Genomic DNA, 17,952 nt, shown 5'->3' with positions numbered 1-17,952 from the left:
TCTTCTTCTTCTTCTTCTTCTTCTTCTTCTTCTTCTTCTTCTCGATTTTGGTGTAAACGTGATTTTTTTAGAGATTAACAAACCCAAAATAGATGAGAGGGTATCGATAAACCATTCTATCTTCATTCATTTCTCTTGTTTTTTCTCCCCGACGGAGTAAAAAATCTCCCCGACGGAGTAAAAATATTAACTAAAGAGTCTATGAATAATTGACAATTCTTGAATTTTATTCAGTTTTACAACAATGACAATAAAATGTCTCACATTTCTTAAAATTGGCAGTGTCATGTCAAGAAACAAATCTGGAAAAATAAAAACAAAACAAAATATGAAACAAAAACAGAAAGGCAAAAAAGGACAAATTGATATGAATTCTATATTATAGTAATAACGGTAGCACCATGCACAATATACAAAAATGTATTACTAGTAACATATAATGACAAACAAATATCAAACCCAAATATACAATTAATCAAAGTGACGTTGACAACCACTACTAATACATTTAAGTTTTATACGATTACTATATGGTTCATAATTGAAGAAATATGGAATCTATTTAATAAATATGTTAAGACGAATATAAATAGAATAAGTGACTGGATGTAGATTTCATGACAATGTACACAAAAAGCAGCCTAGTATGTTTCAACTTCAAGTTTTGATATTTCTTGTATGAAGAATCATAGACGGAACAAAATGAACAAACTTTCTCCCAATAATATATATTGGGGTAAATAATAATATATAATGGGGTAAATAATACGATATATTGGGAGGTAAATAATAATATCTAAGGGGGTAAATAATAATATATACTTTTTAGCACCATAAAAAAACTTAAGAAAGCAGCACTTTAAGGTAAAATAAACATGTTTCATATATATTAAGTACTTTTTTGAAAGTGGCAAGCAGACTGCGAGGATTGGCTTCTAATTGTTGCCCTCTTTGTCGTTATAAGCTACTCAAAATCAAGAGTTGAATTCATACCCTGTTTCAATATTTTAAAATTACTGATTTGTTTCACACACAAAATTCCAACACATTGTTACGTGATACTAATAACGGGAAATAATGATGATATTGAATAATAACCAAAATTTCTGCTTTTGCTGATATCACCGCTTTGCGGTATACAATCTCATATCACTATCACACTGCGCATGATCACAATATAAACAAACATTGTCCAGGCATGACATAATAGTATATACTAGCAAGTAACATTCTCAGCGCAGATTAATGTTTTGACAGAGAACAGAACATAGAACAAATACAGAGCACTGTCATCTATTAAACTGAACAGCCTTGTCTTAGAGCAGTCACAACAACACTTTAAATTGATATAAATAAATAGAGTTCTTCCAGAATACAAGGACAGAATTTATACAGCTCCATTTTATCTTCAAAGCTTCGCAACGCACGAAGAGTCAAGTTTTATAGAGAAACACGAAAAAATAACTTTGTTTTTGAAAGATCACAGTTCAAAGTTCAAGATTGTACAGATTGCAAAATATATAAATGTTCCAAACAAGGTTACTATGGGAACATCTCCCTCAGAAGCAACATTGACGACTTCAGGTTCGATAAGTATGTTTTAGAGTTTTTAAATAAATATTGATATATTTTGTTTTTTATCTTGCTTTTGTCGGTTCGCTTAAGCCTCGGGTTATCAACGATTTTCACCGTATTCCAGGCTGGTAATATACAAAAATAAATATTGCATTCACCAGTTTTGTGGTCCACCTCACACTACTGGCGTTACATAACGTATTTTAAACATCACATCACATCACATCACATCACATCACAGACAAGGAAAAACTGTGATCACATGCAGCTTGTTCTGGTTTTGGGCGGAAACTAACTCGACGTATGTACTCTAGTGGACGAATTGGAACTAACACACACACAATATTTATAGCCGACCGGATCTTCTTTGGTTCGATACATAACGATGTATTTACACTAAAATATTCTCGTAGTTGTAGTGTGCCTGTAGAGGAGAGAGGGAGAACGAAAAATTGCAAATTAATTGACAAATTCATCAATTAATACACAGCAACTTTACTAGTTGTCTCAAGTGAATGAATTACAACCTCCCTTCTGCGTCAAAATATTAGAATAATTGTGTATACGTTAATAGCATCATTATTAATTTACTAATGTACATTAGTACGTTACAATAAAATGTAATGTCGTGAAATAGCTCTTTCCGAATTAAAATCATAATGACAACCGTAATGTAATTTCCTAATCAAGTATCACGTGTTTGCTTTGACCCATAAACGGAGGTTTTCAAAGAAACCATTGTACAATAAATGTCTATAACAGAGCAAAAATTGATTAATTTGCTGACATTTTGACATTGTGTACTTTCCAGATATTAATGACAATAAAGAATAAAAGTATAGAATTTCGCCAGTTTTACTATCGTGTATAAACAAGAATAGACATTCAAAAATGTAATGCTGATTAAAATTTGTAGATCCAATCATAAATTGGGAGCTTACCATAGTTTATAAACACTCGTATTTCATGTTTGAGAAGAATACCATTTCTTGAGAGAAGACAAATAGACCAAGTCTACCTCCATTTAACGTTGTATCATGCAGGGGACCAGAATCTGCCATGACTTCGCTACCTTCATACATAATAACTCTGTTGAATGATCAAAGTCGTAAACTTAAATTTACGAGAATAAAAAGGGAGTACTAATGTGCAATAAAATTATTAGGCAAGCATTGCTGGTTGTGTTTAAGTGTCTCTCATCGCTTGTCTCCCCCCCCCTGACCCCCCCCCCTCCCACCTCTGTTCCTGCTACCATCTTCTAAACCTTCGCCCTCTTCTTTAACACAACACCAGATATATATCAGGTTGCAAACAACCACTACATCATTAAGTCACAAATGTACGTTTAGAGGAAATATACTTAGTCTTTTTATCGTAAGTTGAAGGTAGGAGAGTCTGTAAGGTACGCCGTGTAACGAGGCGCTCTCATACATCGGTCAACCCTCTCGGGATAGAGGAGGCCGTTGAGGGTGGAGCGACACGACCTTTCTTACAGTTTTTACAATCCAAAGGTAAGGTATTCATGTGTACATGCTATGTTAGCACTATATCTTGCAGATCTTCAAACATGTCAAAAGCACTTATATTCAATGTAACTGTAATTCTGTATGACTGAAATGTTCGTTTACCTGATGTAACCTGTCGCTGGTTCATGAGTGAGTTCCCATCTGTAGGCGGTGAAATCTTTCCAGCCAACTTCCAAAGGATCGTGCCAAAGGAGTTTGGTTTGTCCTGGGGTATCACCAGTATGCCACAGGGCATTGCGGAGTGCCTCACCGGGACCAGTTGTAGAATTAACCAGCTAACATGCAAACAAAAATTATGAATCAGATTTAGTTTGTTTTTTAAAGAAAATAAATAAATAAAAAAAGCAGTGTAAACCATCTCTTGGTTGTTTGAAATAATGATAAGCGCCGTTGTACTTATTTTGCCAGTCAATGGACAGTGTGGTTTTCAAATGTAATTTTGTTGTTGTTGTTGTTGCAGAGTAAATCTGTTCTCCATTGACTGTACCTTACCACTATTGTGTGACGGTGTACATACCTTGATCTGAAGACCGGCTTTACCGATAGCAATTGTTGGTTTTCTAACAATGTACTCCTGGTACACCTGTTTCCACATAACTACGTAGAACTGACTACTTGATTGGAATCCGAACACGAAACCTGCATAGTCGTCGTCGATGTTTGTGTTGATGTAAAACGTACCACTGAACTTAACTCCATCGAAGCTGTCGTATCCTGGTATAAAACAAATATAGATATTTATTCAAAATATGTATCGGAAAAATGTAAACTGTAACTAATTGGCCTACTAGTAAATATATTTTAAAATTACTGTTTGATTGTCTGTTGGTTGGTTGGTTGGTTGGTTGGTTGATTGATTGATTGATTGATTGATTGATTGATTGATTGATTGATTGATTGATTGATTGATTGATTGATTGATTGATTGATTGATTGATTGATTGATTGATTGACTGGCTAGTTGGTTGGTTGACCGTCTGATTTGAAAAGAAGATTTGAAAGCAGGCTGTCAGTTCTATAGTTGTTTTTGTTTTGTTCCAGTTTTCGTTTCATTGTCTGAATGGTTGACTGGTAAGTTTGCTGACTCGGTAGCTACTTCGCAAGATCATCATCACCGTCCCCCCCCCCCCGATCATCATCACCGTCCCCCTAGATCATCATCACCGTCCCCCTAGACCAATGTTTGAAAAATGAGGTGTATAAAGTTGATAAAGTAGGTCTTACCTATGGCAAGACCTGGATCACTGTTGACCGTCTGCACCAATTCTCTTCCTCTATTTCTTACCAACCAGTCAGGGTCGATCTGGGAGTTTCCAGTTGGATCAAGTCTGATGGTCTGAAATTCAGTAAAGTCGGTCTGACGAATCCATTTATGTTCTTTGCAAGCATCCAACCTGTCTTCTACGCCATCACCGTCGAAGTCGTTGAAACAAGCGTCGCCAATACCATCCTCTGTACAGGACAACATGAGAAAGTTGACACCTATTAGTATTAGCATAAGTTTAATCTTCTCGATTATGAAAGTGAAATCTAGACGTACTGCAACTTTTCACAAAATGTTTTGCATTTGTCATAAGATGGTAACCATTTGATAACACACTACATACCATCAGAATCTGTTTGGTCGGAGTTCCTCACCAATCTACAATTATCTAGATCGTCTGGGATTCCGTCATTGTCGTCGTCTTCATCACATACATCGCCTAGAAAGACAAAGATGAACAAACTTGTGTTTTATTATATTTAGTTGAAGGAATTATCATAACGTAGGATCAACAAGACTTGTGGTAAAAGGATAGACTGCATACGAGACGATGTATGTTGTATAACTGGAACATACACTTTATTTCGTGTTATTAGCCAGGAGTTTGGCCTCACGGCCTCACTCCAAAGCCAGCGCTCGATGCTCACATCTACATGGTCAAAACCCAAGTCATCAAACCAGCGACGCGATGCATGGTTGTTACAATGATTAAATTACAATAAGTCAATGCATAGGAGATGAGCTTTTAAGATAACAATAGGTCATACATAATTATGAGAGTCGCGAAAATGAAACAAAGGACATTAAACTTTAACTTGAATGATATCTCCAGACATACGATATTAGTGTACCTATTGCCTTGACATCCAGGTGAGCTACTGCAATTAAAGATATTCATTTCTCTAACTAGGTATTTGGCGACATGTATAAACAGGGTCATGTCTGAACCCAAACACGGTAATTACAAATTCATGACGTTGTTCTTTCTCCTCCAAGCTTGTCCCAAGCCGTAAAAATATAGATAAAAATTTGACAGAATCGTGAAATATGTGACTGTTGAAATTGCATTATATGTTTAGCAAAGGACAAAGAATCACGATGTATTATAATAATCGTATATCACTGAGTAAAGGATAAAATCCTGAGATGAACTATATAAACACAGCTGGGTCAATATATGACATCATAGAACATTTGGCAGTAGTAGGCGAAATAATTTCCCTAGCTTAGATTTAAAATATGATAATGTATGATAACGTGTTTCGTACTCTATATATCACCCACAATATCTTTCAATCCATGGAAGAGTATATAATCACTTACCGAGGCCATCTTCATCTGTGTCTAATTGATTAGCATTTGGTACATCCGGGCAATTGTCTATATCGTCTTGGCGACCGTCTCTATCTTTGTCTTTGTTGGTGTCACAAATGTCTCCAACGTTGTCATGGTCGACGTCGCTCTGGTCAGCATTGACGTCATCGGGGCAGTTATCACATGGATCACCAATTCCGTCTCCGTCAATGTCAGATTGGTCAATGTTTGCCATGTATTCACAGTTATCTTTATTGTTCTTGATGCCTACGAGGACACGAAAATTTGTATTCAATCCCATTAACTTTCAAGTTGGTTGGAGATGTGAATTGTCTATTGAGGAGAGATTCGAGAGATTCTGCCCAGCCCAAATTGAGGGCGATAGATTGTGTGTAATCAGTGACGTCATTTTAGTATGTGCTTTCATCCCACCACCTGCACCACCGTTCCGGTTATTTTCATTTTGATCCGTCTTTTGCTTTCTTTGAACTTTTCTGGTATTATCTTTCACTTACCGTCATTGTCAATATCTTCATCGCACTCATCCCCAACCCCATCTCCGTCAGTGTCTCTCTGATAGATATTTCGTATATAGATACAATTATCGCACACGTCACCGACTGAATCGCCATCATAATCGTATTGGGTAGGGTTAGCATTGTTTGGACAATTATCCTACATGAAAAAATAGTCGCATAAAATGTTGAGGAAGCAAAGTTTTGAATTGATTTACTTGTCAAAGTTAATCTTATTGTTGTGGTTTATGGAAGATATCTTGACAGTAAATCGAAATTAACGATGAATATTTTTGCATCGAGTCTAGTATTAATAGCATTACTACCAAAGGCAGCTCTTACGTACATTTGTAATAAAAGATTTTTAAAAAATTAATTTCCACTTACAATATCATCATCAAATCCGTCGTTGTCATCATCACGGTCACAGGCATCACCAATGTTGTCTTTATCCATATCTTCTTGGCCACTGTTTGGCAGTCTTGGGCAGTTGTCCTGAAAATAGAGAGAGAAAATTGGAATTGAAATTCTGAAAGTATACAGTATTGCCCTAGTCGATAGTCGTCTATAGTAGGATCCCCATCAATAGTTCGAAATATTTCTACAGCACACATTTTGTCTGAAAATTTCAAACTTTCATCCAACAACTGATATTTGCATCACTTTTCTCTCAAGTACACTTTATAAACACAATCAACATGAAACACTGAAACGCACCTCTGTGCAGTGAGTGGAATCATCTAACGCAATACAGTTGAGGGCGCTGTCTGGCCAACCATCAAGATCGCTGTCTTTACCACAATCGAATCCATCGCCAGCATACCCGGTCTTACACTTGCAACCATACGGTGGTTCTGAGCCTGGTCCATAGTAGATACACAGTGCGTTGGCGTCACAGTTGTCAGTTTGATCTTCACAGGGATTAACTGCTTTACACTCCTGAGAAAAAATAAGACCAAACAATGAAATGGTTAAGTCCAGTGGAGGGACTATCAACTATACATCACATCACATCACATCACATCACATCAATAACCAAAATGAGACACTCAAAAGAATGATGCGAGAAGCCAGAAATCTGTTGATATATAAACTTTACCTGTTTGTTGCCCTTAGCGTGATCGACGCCGGATCCATGGGGCTGGTTACCACGGTAACCAATTGGACAGGTAAGACAATGGTAGCCACCTTCATAATTTTCACACATGTGTTTCCCGCCATAATTGAAGCAAGCACTGCGAACAAGCTTACACTACGAACAAAAGGAACAGAATTTTGTTAAAAATTTGAAATAGAAATCTGTGTTCAACTGTAACTTCATTTTGTTCTAGTATCATCGTTATGTGATTTTAGATTATTTTTGGAAACAAAGGCGAACCATTCTTCTTGAAGGCTAAAGAGAAAGTGGAACAACGACAGAAACACAGTGTAGTAAGAAAGCTAGACTATGGTAAGACGTTATCTTACTTCATTAATATCATTACAGCTTCTTCCATCACCGCTGTACCCAGTTGGACATCTAGCACATTTATATGTGCCATCCGGGAAACTGGTACAGTCTACACCTTGGAAGCAAGGGTTGGATAAACAGGCATCTGGAAAATGCAGGAAATGGGAATAGTTGTAAATACATAGAATTTGCACGATACTATCATTTATAAAGAAAATTCAAGTTGACCAAAGTGGTTTCTTGTAAAAATTGTTTTGTTAAAAATTGCATCCAGAATCATTTCAGATAGTTGAGTTAAACTTACCGATAGGACAGCTTTGCACATTACACCTCTCCTTGTCCCGGGATTTTCCTCGGCAATCTCTTCCACCATGTTGAGGAGCTGGATTGTTGCACATACGAGCTCGTTCTTTGTTTCCACCGTCACACGTGACTGTGCATGGACTCCAAGGGGACCACTCACCCCAGCCACCATCAACTGTACAAAAGATATTTTGCTAACTGTCACTTTTACTTGAATATTCTGAGTATTTTCAATCGGCACTTCAATCTTATTTCCATAGGTATGTTGAGTTTATTTGGAAGGCAATTTGTGATTACTTTAGAAGTTTTTCAAGAGTAGAGCAGAGCAATATTGTTCACACTAAATGCTTGAAATCCCCGAAGAGGATGAAAATTCACACAATGAAACTGTTCAAAGAAACCTAAGCTCAGTTTAAGCAATTTCTTTCAAGCACTATCCCTGCAGCGGACAATTTCATACTAGAGACATTCATCTCCCACTGAAGTCTAAATAGATCGGTTTTCACGACACCAGTGGCAAACGTTTTACCTCAGACAACTAGAAGACTATAGTGGTCTGGGTTTTTACTTACTTGGACACGGATCTCTGCTGCATGGTCTGTTTTCACGGCTTGGTCCTTCACACTCACTACCGCCACTCTGAGGTAGTGGAGAATTGCATACTCGGACGCGGGTCTCTAGACCTTCTCCGCAAGTAACAGTGCAGGTCCATGGTGACCACAAACTCCAACCACCGTCAATCTTCACTACAAACGTAAGACAAAAAGACGAAGGTGTTTCAGTAAGGGCAATTATGAATTTCAACAAATTTAATTTCAAAAATTAGACTGGGCTCACATGATCTACAAATTGAAATTGGAAGACACAAAAGACCAAAAATAGATTATGCAACACCTGCAATATGATAGAAGATTAAATACACTTCATCACAACATGCAACAACTATAACATTGAGAGACAACAAATGTATACCAGACTAAGTGCAATCAGTGGTCTAGGTAATTTCAAAGTACTAGACAATGAAACAAAATTTAGTACATGTACTCTGATCAAAGACACATACTTATGGCACTGACAACTTTCATAAAATCAGCTCTCATCAAAAAAAGAAGACATTATACATTACATTTATCCATAGACCCTACACCAGTTGGTGTAGGGTCTATGATTTATCTAACCAAAAGTGTGGTGTTTTTTGTTTACTCTAGTTTATATATTTACTAGTATGTTTTAGCACCAAATACTTATTGAAGAAAAGCCAATGAAGAAATGTAGTTTTCTTGACGGATGCAATAAAGATTCTATTCTATTCTATTCTATTCTATTCTATTCTATTCTATTCTATTCTATTCTATTCTATTCTATTCTATTCTATTCTATATTAAGTTACACATGACACACTACTCTCCCTTGTTTTTTGTATTTTTCCGACAGCTTCCAGGCTGCACCTTGTCCACCCCAACTCCCATCACCACCTTTGTATTTGTTACAAATGAGTATACACTCACCTCGCTTATCACATTCTTTTTCCTGGCAAACTTTTGTTTCCACGCCACTGCCTTTACATGGGTAGTTGACACTGTCACAAGATCTCCCACGTTGCTGAGTTCCAACATCACACGTCACTGAGCATGGCGTCCAGTCAGACCATGCACTCCAGCCATCAGTTGCGTCACTCACTGCAATAAAACAAGACAACACAATGTCAGACTTACACACTAATTTTGTTTAAAATAGAAACGATGAATCTTTTCTGAATGTAAATTGTCATCTTCTGATAGAAACATGTAACTGTATCGACTTACATTCACATATAGGGCAGCAGTTATCTTCTAACCGGATAGGATTTTTGCAGTGGACAACTGGACACTCGATGGTACTACAGTATACCTTGGATTGCTGCACAGGTGAGAAATGGTAATGTGAGTTAAACGGTGTGATATATGTAGGCAGTAGTATTTTTAAGGTTCATATCATGTCATGAATTATCCATTAGGTTGTCATACTTACTTTACACTCGCACCACTTGCATTTGTTTACAATCCAGTCGCTGTTGTTGCTGTGGAAACGACCATCATAAAAACAACCACCATCGGGAGGAGCACCTATAAGGGTTTTCAAATCTTCATTTTCTTTGCTCTGTAAATATCAAATGAACATATTTATTCAGAAAATGATCCCCATATTATAATTATTTTTCTTATAATTCGTTGCAGTCGTCGACAACCCCACAATCTTAGTTTGTTTTCAGTTCAACGCCAACACCACATTATATATTTTTCTCATTAAATAACAGACTAAGCGAAACACTGTGATAACAACTTACAAAGTTCCTTGACATTTCTTCAGTAACGGCTTTCAACCTATTGACTTCGTCAAAGAGATTCAGAAACTGATCACATGTGTACTGACACTGTCCTTCATAACCTGCACCTTCGGATACACTGCTCTCAGGAAAGATGGATTCTGGTGCTTGGGTTGTCACTGAAATAATGAAACAATAAACACCGTTTTAGCAAAGTAAACGTAAGAAGTAAAGACTGAAAGTTAAACTTTCTATAGAATGGAGTTCATGCTGTAGTCTAGTCATTATAACTGATATGATTACCATTTTCCGTCATCTGTTTTGTGTGATTTCAAAAAATAAAAGGCCTTGGTTTAGGGACGATACGTAGGTAATCAATGGTTCTGTTTTTCTTTTCCTGTTTTCGTCCAAATTCACAATTCACTGACTATTCGACATACACATCCAAGTAGTTACACGTAGAAGTCATTTTGAATGAACGATTTGTCACCCGTCGCTATTAGGATTCCAGGATTGAGACGCGTGGGCAGAAAACTAATATAACTACGACCACTACAATCTTTTGATAAAAGTTTTGACAATAAAGAATGGTCTCCTTATGGACCTGAGTAGAAAGTAAATTATCTCTCATTCAGTGACAACACTGCCAGTTGCTGTGATCAAAGAAGTCCATTATAATGAAAGAAAACAACCATGACACAAGATCAACTTTTGACGGCGATAAAACAAGTGAGGTAGCCCACAGGTGAACAGCCGATAGCTTTTCTTCTATTATAAGCCATGTACTAGCACCTAGTCATTTCGAAGAACAATGGACCAGCTGTTTTGGAACTCTGGCTGTTTTCCATTCTACTGAGACCGTCTATTTTACGTGGCACCTGAACAGCCCTGTAGATGTCTGACTGTGAGAATGTGGAGACTGCAGGTTTAGTTTTGAAATGTTCAACTGCTACGTGTACTAATACGTGTAAGACTTCAGCTGCTACGTGTACTAATACGTGTCAGACTTCAACTGCTACGTGTATTAATACGTGTAAGACTTCAACTGCTACGTGTACTAATACGTGTAAGACTTCAACTGCTACGTGTATTAATACGTGTAAGATTTTGTGTTTTATTTTTGTGGATAAAGACAGGCATACAGCAGACTGAATTGTTAAACGCTAATTGGAAAAGACTGCAATAGTTTCTTGTGTTTGACACTTATACCATAATAGGCAGCTTTCAAACCATTTCAAGTTCGACCACCCAAATTAACTACTATCGTACGCTGGGCAAGGCCGTGGCAGACAAGCACAATAAAATTCGACCTTCGTTTTTTAAGGACTATAATAGTTTCAATCCTATCAAGTCGTTACCAGTGAGTTCATCTTTATTTCATTGGATACGAGAAATGGTGACCAAATTGAAGGGCAAATTTTGTGGGGAAAAAACACAACTTTTGAGTGACGCACACATAACACCAAACTGAATCAAGTTAGCCCTTTTGATATAGGTACGGGTAGAGCATTTATCGTTTTAATGCTTTGTATACACTCTTTGTAGTCCCTTCCTATTATTCTGGCCAAGTAAATCTCATTTCGTTCCAAGTGTTGCCTTCGGAAATAAATGCATTTAAGGGGATTTTTGTCCTCATGAAAGAAAGGGGTAATGGCAACCATGGTGTCACTTGTAACAACACATCCCACTGTCTCAGTTGTAGCAGTCAGAAAACACTCCAGGCGGCGACTAAAACAAGATTCGTAATGCTATGAACAGAAATTCATGTTCTCCTCATTAACATTTTCATATTTGTAAGAAATTTGAATCGACTAGATCTTGATTAGTTGTGTTTAATCAAGGATCTATTAATGAGAATTATAGTAGATCCATGGTTTAATGAGGCAGGATAGGTAGTTGTATGTGGTGTTGGAAAGCGGTACCCATTACTGTATGTAGAGTGACAGAATTGTTCACGGTAAACGTCGGTTACTAATCGATTATAACTGCGCGAATGGATTCGAAAGTAGCCACTACAAATATCGTGTGCATTTCCGACCCCATTGCTCATACACTCAGATTATCAGTTAATAAGTCACTTATACAGTAAATGATGTAGATTTCACGCAGTGCTGTACATTTCATCTGACGAATTTGCCGGTACAGGTCACTGTGTTCCACGTTGAATATATGATAGTCTCAGTTCATATGTATCGAACTGTTTCCATCTCGTGTTATTATATTAGTTTGGTCTCACTATCGCCTCCAACAACCTCAGTGCATTTTTAAAATTACGCCATGAGCTGCGAAAATGGAACAAATTGTATTTAACTTTGAGATCTACGTACCTGCGTTCGGTCACGTTAAATTTGTAATTCGATGACCTGATGGGGTGCAGCTCAAGCATGTCCTTTAGCAGGGATCAACATAAATGCTCATTAAAGACTGATTTTGCGATTTATTGCGATGTGGTCAATTCGACGTCAACTAACCTACTATCCAACTAAGTTAGTAAAATTAACATGAATAAATGAAAATGACTCTTTCAGAATTTGATGGCAGGTTCTGTGTCTGTCCTCGAATGTTTTGTTTTGTATTTGCAGTTTAAATCTTTAATGGGTTACTTTTATAGATAAAGCTAGAGGTACGCTCTATGTCAGCTAGCTAAAGTTACCAGGCTTCGTGCCAGCCATCGTCATGGTTTATCGGAGACAACGTAAATTGAGTAGGTCGGTATGAATAGGAAACTTTGTTAGCTTGAGAGAGCTTAAACAAGTCAATCACCAGCAAAACGCGCTCGAGTTACGCCATCGACACACGAAAAGATCGAATAAACAGTTACGTAGTATGTATATGTTTCTAATGCTTAATTCTAGAACCATGGCGCATATCCATAATTTCTCTCAATGTGTAGGATTAAAATTCCAATCGATTTAAAAAGTTATGGTAAGTTCTATCTGTGTCTTTTGATAACGTATTTTGATGTTAGACTTAGCGTTCTTTGATATTTTTTATGATAATGAGATTTGATGAACAAAGCGTTTATTACAATCAGGAGAGTTTTTATTCACAAATGTAGTTTAGTTTATAAAAACAATCTGTCACCAATTGCAATTGCGGCATTGGAAACCAAGTCCCAATAGATGATACGTGCACAGGTGTTTTTCATTCATGGGAAATGCTATATGTACAAAGGGAAATCTGCTTGAGGTGGTCTGGTTGATTTTAAAATTGTCATCGACAAATGAGTCTGACTTGTGGATACTCAAATTTCAACACAACTTAGAATGGGGTCACATAGGAGCCCTGTGCTTTCAGATGTTGAGCCAATAAACTGCATTCAATCTTAAGCGCTCCCTACTCTATCCCTGAAACCAGTCACACAAAATTCATCAAACTATCTTCTACGAGAAAACTCGATCCAGTCAGGAAAAAGGGATTTGCAAAACATCCGTTGGTGAACTTAGGGCGGGCAATTCGGGTCAACTGTTCGGCTAATTGATGGCATGTGTTTTTCAAAAGTTTTTTAGCGATTTTGTTGCAAGTGAAAGTCATTTTTCGACATTTTTGTCGTGTTTTGGCGCAGTAGTTTGCCGGCTGGATACACTATCGCAGGCTATGGACCACAACCACTTGCCGGTAGCGATATTTCAACTATTTCTAAACAGACAGAAATTAAGTGGCCACACTGTTTGTTTGTGAACGCTATGTTGGTCCATAACTTGTTTCTACCAAGGCAGGAATTTCATATTACTGGGCGTTGCCCAATACGATTTAATTTGCAAACTGTGGAAAAAAACTTTTAGTGGGAACTAAACATACAGATGATTTAGCAATATTTTCCAGACAGATATAGTTATTGGTAATTATGAAAATCGTATTTAAGAATCTACAAATTAAAATATTTTAGGTTATGATTCGCTGACGTATGTATCTCAGTGTGATGTACACCTAGGGGGCCAATTTTATTACTTTCAGGAATTTTGGTATGTTAGTTCCAAAGAAAGTTGTTTATTCTCTTCAATAAATGCCGCGTCCTTTAAAGTTGGTTGGAGAAAAACTAGTGACTTTTAGATTCCTTAAGTGAACTTTTTCACCTTTGAATTGCACCAACCGTATATTCATTGAAATCTCAGGTACTTCTCAATGACGGAAGCAAGTATAAAGAGCATTTGATCGATCTGTTTCAAGTCTCAACCAAGCCTAACCTTTCCACAATGTGTGTGTAGGTTTTTTTCTGTCTACCTCGGTTAAAAACATCTCCCTATATTGTTGGACCTTCTCAACATTGGCAACGGGTCACTTGGACTTCACAACCATGTGTACGTTAGTGAAATTGCACCTTTTTCCGAGAACAATGTTACAGACGGTATATATACTATCCGAATTGTAAAGTGGTTCCTTTATTTTCATACAGGCGCCACTCACTTTCGACTGAAATGATCACAACACCTTTTTTACCAGCATGTAAGATTTGTAATCACATCAAAATGGAAGCGTGTCGAGAGTTTTGATTGATCATGATTACCTATGCCGTTGATTTTACTATAATAAGCAATGGATCTGCATTGTAATTAGGCTTTGAAAACGAAAGCTTCATTCCGCGAACGAGGTTGTCAGGACACGCCAGGTACACCGTCGATCACGACATGTACATTTCAGGCTGATTATCTCCAATGGAAATTAACCTTCCTATGAACATAAATGTGGTTTAAATTTGGAATGAAAATAATGACTTCTTTAAAGTTCGATAAAATTCAAAAGTCGTTAAGAGCCTGCCCAACATTAAGCAATTATATTTGTATTTTTCTGAAAATCTTCGGTTGTACGAAACTTATATCGATATTTTGATCTAAGATTCATTTCAAAGTACGTACGACATAAAATTGGCACCGTTCTCCAACAGATCGTGAGAAGAATGTCATATAGCCAAACAGTGGTGGAGAGAGTGCGTCCAAGGTAAACAGAACTCGATACGCCTAATTCCTTTTGTAAGTGATTGTTTAAAAGCGAAACAGTAGAGTACAGTTAAGTGTGCTAATTTCTTAATTGCCACCTAATCACATTTCACCATTCGTTTACTAAAGACTTTCATCCAACCTCTGAACCGGGGGCGCCGTCGGCATACTGCAAACCTCCCACAGTAAACATTGCAAATCGTGCTCCTGATGCTAAGTTACATTCTTTTGCGTCAACGACAGTTGCTGGTCTTTCACTAACGTGTGAAATCATATCACTGTCAGACTCCCGCCGAATCGTATCTCTACGATATCAAATGAATCCAAAACAGAAGCTATACCGTAGACCAAGAGTTAACTACTTGACGCACGTGTAAACAGAGATGCTTTAAACATTCTAATCGTAGCCCACACATTTCTCCAATATTGCGTTGAACGTCGACAACCTTTGTAGATCTTCGTCCCGGGCATCTTCGTAGGCCTTAGAAGTGCACTTAGTACCGAATTTCAATTTCTTTTTTAAATCATTACCTGTTTTCGATAATCACGTGTCTTATTAGTAGCAATGTCAGTGTAGAGAACGATTCAATGTTATGTAGCAAACCACGTACATAATAAATAAATGTTATTTACTGGACTCACCGACATGTTCAAGTTCCGGAGGACAGCCATTCTCTTTGAGGTAAGTATCGAAAGGAGCGTGAGTAATCATTTTCATGTTTTGGAGAAGCCCCTGCAAATTTAACACAACTATGGTTAACGAAACGACATTTTGTTTGTGGATTACTGCAAAAGTATGTGCAAATGAGGGATAGACATGAGAAAAAGGAGACGTCTTAAAGAGAAATCCCGAAGGCAATTGTATTGGGGACATTTTAGTGGACAAAACAGTTACTTAAATTGTTGTTCTAAACGCCCGAGGATTTCTGGGTTTTTTTAAAGTGCGTGGATAGACTTTTAATCAATCGTGTAGCCATACATAAACTTTGTAGGACACACCCAGGGTTCATAATTGTGATTACTCTATCTATTTTATGTATAAAGAACAAATCTGAGTTTACCTTAAAGTTTCTGACAACTGAGCGGTCTTCCATTCCTTGTACGATATGTAGAAGGTATCCGTCAGCCACTAAATCCATGTAGAATGGTGTGTGTAGGGTTAGTAGACCAACTCTTTGGCAGTCCACGTGAAGAACAGCTATGGAGTCTGTTATAACGAGAGTCATGTTATGCCATTGGTTATCTGCTATATGTATGTCTTCAAACGTGCCGACCATCTCTACAACGGTGCCATCTATATCCATAGTATAGTAGATGTCCACAGACTTGGTCTTCGCGTTGCTATGGAGACCAAATTGTCTCCTGTTAGAAGTCCTGGAATCCATGGACACCAGACTGCCTTTGTTTCCCCTATCTTGTTTTAGGGAGGTGGTAAATATAAATCCCCCATCGTAGTGTATTGAATCGATAAGTTCATTCAGGACGGCGTCTGATGCTGCCAAGTTCAAAGGTGTTTTAAGACTAAATTTTAATGCTACGGCTGACGGGTCTGGTCCTTGTACTGTTTTCACCCCGGCTGTATCTTCGTCAATGTTTACTGCTTGAAATAAATCAATTTCTGCGGTGGAAGAGATGGAAAGAAGGGATATCATTGGTAGTCATCACGAAGATCGTATAATGATAGCGGAAACAATGTCAACTTTAGACCACCAATCAACGGAAAGTTTTGAATACATGTATATACCAAGCTACCAAACCACTTGTTAAACTAAGAACAAACATAACAAAGAGCTGTTACATATAATAAGTGCTATTCTGTATTATTAATTATCTAATCGTGCATTGACTTAATCCGTACCATTCTTAGTCCATAGTGTGTGAGTTTCTTTCAGTTTTACCAAAAAGGGCAATGCCTTTCTGACACGACTTGTTACCACAAATTGAAATGTTTATTACAAACTTTCATCACCTGTGTGGACTTTGCAGTTTGTTTTGAAAGCGTGTTGGAAAACACTCAATAAAACCACCATGGATTAGTATATGGGTATTCATAATGACAACCAGTCAAAATTCTTAAAGTTGGCCGTGATACTGACATGGAACCTACCCTTCAAATATAACAGATCATTATTGATAATAAAAATGAGATTGAACTTACGTTTCACTGCACTGCAAACTCCAATTAGGAATGTGAGGTATAAAATACACGATAGATACCGCGATATTTGAGTGGATAGTGCCATCATTACGGTGGACAACCTTGAATTTGAAGTACTATATCTATCTGAAAGTAGAAACAGAAATAATATCCTTGTGAATTACAAATCAAGTTTTCACAAATCTGAAGTACCGGGTATGTTGGAAAATGAAGTTGCCGGAGACGTTGTTTGGTTCCCACTCACTTGGTCCAGTAGTTCTTGCTAAGGTAGCGATAACGTGTGTCTTTAAAGTCCTGTACTCGGCTGTTTTGTAGCTACTATCACAGATTGATTCTATTTGTGTACTGAATTCGTGTAGCCTTATCTGGGTGCTTATATAGAGAAAATAAGGTGGGTTCTTGACTAGATGTCAGTCATAGCGTTCAGGAAGTGCTTATTTGAATATGAATAAGAGTCTAGGTTCAGACATTACCTAGGGGGCAGTGAATCATTGCCCTCTTCAGATAGTCGACATCAGTTCCTGTCAACACCACATAGTACAGCCCATTATAGCCAATTGTTGAACGCCAGCTATTATCTGACTACGTTTAAGACTACTAGCAAC

At 37.4% G+C, this 17,952-nt stretch overlaps 1 protein-coding gene across 1 annotated transcript; it reads right to left on the bottom strand.

Annotated features, from left to right (window-relative positions):
• Nucleotides 1-216: 216 nt before the first annotated feature.
• Nucleotides 217-17,675, bottom strand: LOC144453702 (thrombospondin-2-like). The gene is made up of 22 exons (XM_078145035.1): nt 17,592-17,675; nt 17,348-17,473; nt 16,251-16,807; nt 15,832-15,922; nt 10,274-10,431; nt 9,958-10,086; nt 9,753-9,846; nt 9,456-9,626; nt 8,520-8,693; nt 7,949-8,122; nt 7,662-7,789; nt 7,294-7,446; nt 6,912-7,133; nt 6,582-6,689; nt 6,195-6,354; nt 5,689-5,946; nt 4,709-4,804; nt 4,326-4,553; nt 3,619-3,815; nt 3,204-3,376; nt 2,517-2,664; nt 217-1,999 (listed from the first exon to the last, which is right to left on the bottom strand). The coding sequence occupies exons 2-21, from the start codon at nt 17,433-17,435 to the stop codon at nt 2,523-2,525; spliced, it is 3,501 nt and encodes a 1,166-aa protein (XP_078001161.1). The 5' UTR covers nt 17,436-17,473; nt 17,592-17,675; the 3' UTR covers nt 217-1,999; nt 2,517-2,522.
• Between the last annotated feature and the right edge of the window lie 277 nt (nt 17,676-17,952).

Source organism: Glandiceps talaboti, chromosome 2 (genome assembly GCF_964340395.1).
Source record: "Glandiceps talaboti chromosome 2, keGlaTala1.1, whole genome shotgun sequence".
Taxonomy (NCBI): domain Eukaryota; kingdom Metazoa; phylum Hemichordata; class Enteropneusta; family Spengelidae; genus Glandiceps; species Glandiceps talaboti.
The sequence above is the reverse complement of the archived record's forward strand: the minus strand, read 5'-3'. Positions and strand labels throughout refer to the sequence as shown.

What these genes read in the sequence shown, in the direction of transcription:
- LOC144453702 (XM_078145035.1), bottom strand. Translation starts at nt 17,435, where the DNA reads ATGATGGCACTATCCACTCAAATATCGCGGTATCTATCGTGTATTTTA. An exon ending in CAGCAGAGATCCGTGTCCAA is followed by an intron (nt 8,123 to 8,519) that starts GTAAGTAAAAAC and finishes TCTTTTGTACAG; the next exon opens with TTGATGGTGGCTGGGGTGAG. An exon ending in GCTGTAATGATATTAATGAA is followed by an intron (nt 7,447 to 7,661) that starts GTAAGATAACGT and finishes TTTTGTTCGTAG; the next exon opens with TGTAAGCTTGTTCGCAGTGC.